Below are 2,500 nucleotides of genomic sequence, written 5' to 3'. Positions count from 1 at the left end.
ATGAATCATGAATATGAAGCTTTATATACTTGATCCCTCCTCAGGTTCGAGAGAGGAACATGTACCAGGAGGGCGACAGAACACACATTAACCACACGCTGGAACGCTGTACAATTCGCCGCTGTTGGGAAGAAGTTATCGCGAATTCGGACCTTCACATTCGGCAACATAGTGTGCAGAAATTTAACAAGTAATGAGATCTTGAACATAAATAGATGAATGTTAGATGAGGATGGATGAGGATGTTATGTATGTGGGTCTCATATTACTGTCATGGAAAAAGTGAACAAGAGCAAATAATAGCACGTAGATAAATTCGTTTGTGTGTACGTTATTTCATTAATTTTAGAAAAAAATGATAAACACACTATAGGCAAATGATCTTAATTTCAATCCAACATATGCAGCAACAAAATCAGAACTTTTATATCACTACCAAATCACATTTTTTTTTTTATAGAAGTATCAGATCATAAACTCTTATCTTGATACCAAATTAAAATATTTTAAACAGTACCAAATCACAAAACAATATATCACTACCAAATCAGAAACTTTTATTTCAGTATCAACTCACATCTTATTTTATTTATTTATTGATTGATTGATTAATTATTATTATTATTATTATTATTATTATTATTATTATTATTATTATTATTATCATTATCATTATTATTATTATTATTATTGTTATTGTTATGATTATTATTATTATTATTATTGTTATTGTTATTATTATTATTATCATTATTATTATTATTATTATTATTATTGTTGTTGTTATTATCATCATCATCATCATCATCATCATCATCATCATTATTTTAACTCGGTACCAATTCACACACTTCCATATCCTTTCCCTCATATACTTAATTATTATTTTATCTCGGTACCGATTCACACCCCCACCTTCATCCCAGGGAAAATACGTACAAGAAGAGAGGCTTAGCCACTATCCCAACCAAGTGCGGGATAGCGTTCGACCGAGTGCTGAACCAGGCAGGGGCGCTAGTGCAGGTGTACTTGGATGGCTCTGTGCTGCTGACCCACGGGGGTGTCGAGATGGGCCAGGGTCTGCACACCAAGATCCTACAGGTGGGTTTTCGGGATTTGAAAGTCAATGGTTGGTGTTGGTGTTGTTTTTTTTTTTTTTTTTTAGAGGGGGGGAGGTTTTTTTTTTTTATACTGTGGGTTTTTAAGCTTCGGGTGTGCTTGTATGACTCTATCTGTCTCTGTCTGTCTGTCTCTGTCTCTGTCTCTGTCTCTGTCTCTGTCTCTCTCTCTCTCTCTCTCTCTCTCTCTCTCTCTCTCTCTCTCTCTCTCTCTCTCTCTCTCTCTCTCTCTCTCTCTCTTTCTGCTGTCTGTCTGTCTCTGTCTTTGTCTCAACCTTGTCTCCTCCACCCTCTCTCTAGCTATCTTCCTCCTCCCCTCCCTCCTCCTCTTCTTCTTGTTCTCCTTCTTCTCCCATCCTCCTTCTTCCCTTCCTTCTTCTTCTTTCTTCTTCTTCTTTCTTCTTCTTCTTCTTCTTCTTCTTCTTCTTCTTCTTCTTTCTTCTTCCTCCTCCTCCTCCCTCCTCCTCCTCCTCTACCTCCTCCTCCTTCTTCTTCTTCTCCTCCCTCTTCTTCTTCTTCTCCTTACTATTATTATTATTCCCTCCTCCTCCGCCTCCCCTTCTCCTCCTCTTCCTCCTCCTCCTCCTCCCTCCCTCCCCTCCTCCTCCCTCCTCCTCCTCCCTCCTCCTCCCTCCTCCTCCCTCCTCCCTCCTCCTCCTCCTCCTCCTCCCTCCCTCCTCCCTCCCCCTCCTCCTCGTCCCTCCTCCTCCTCCTCCTCCCCCTCCTCCTCCTCCTCCTCCTCCTCCTCCTCCTCCTCCTCCTCCTCCTCCTCCTCCTCCTCCTCCTCCTGGCTTACGTATCATTCCTTCCACAGATCGCAGCTCAGGTTCTCAACATCCCCATTGAAAACATTCACATCATGGACACAGCAACAGACAAAGTACCCAACACATCCCCAACGGCTGCTTCGATCTCCACTGACGTCAACGGAATGGCGGTCATGGTAAGCGGTAACTGTAACGTATCCAAAAAGGCGCGACTTCGAATGTTATAAAAAAAAAAAGAAAGTGGATTCGTCTAGAACGTATCCACTAAAGACGCGACTTCGAGTCTTATTAAAAAAGAAAAGTGGATTCGTCTTTAACGTATCCAAAATAGGCACGACTTCGAGTGTTACAAACTAAAGAAAAATGGATTCGTCTATAACGTATCCAGAAAAGGCGGGACTTCGAGTGTTATTAAAAAAGAAAAGTGGATTCGTCTATAACGTATCCAGAAAAGGCGCGACTTCGAATGTTATTAAAAAAGGAAAGTGGATTCGTCTATAACGTATCCAAAAAAGACGCGACTTCGAGTGTTATATAAAAAAAAAAGTAGATTCGTCTAGAATGTGTCCAAAAAGATGCGATTTCGAGTTGCTTAAGAATAAGTGGATTCATTTT

General features: G+C 40.6%; 1 protein-coding gene across 1 annotated transcript in view; it reads left to right on the top strand.

Annotated features, from left to right (window-relative positions):
- The window catches only part of LOC113820698 (xanthine dehydrogenase/oxidase-like), a 53,311-nt gene that overhangs the window by 39,420 nt on the left and 11,391 nt on the right, over positions 1-2,500 (top strand). Inside the window, exons 20-22 of the mRNA XM_070127398.1 lie at positions 45-190; positions 927-1,101; positions 1,933-2,061. Coding sequence (XP_069983499.1) covers positions 45-190; positions 927-1,101; positions 1,933-2,061 — 450 coding nt within the window. The remainder of the gene's footprint in view (positions 1-44; positions 191-926; positions 1,102-1,932; positions 2,062-2,500) is intronic.

This window comes from Penaeus vannamei, chromosome 11 (assembly GCF_042767895.1).
Source record: "Penaeus vannamei isolate JL-2024 chromosome 11, ASM4276789v1, whole genome shotgun sequence".
NCBI lineage: Eukaryota > Metazoa > Arthropoda > Malacostraca > Decapoda > Penaeidae > Penaeus > Penaeus vannamei.
Note: the sequence above shows the minus strand (reverse complement) of the source record. Positions and strands in the feature narration are given on the sequence as shown.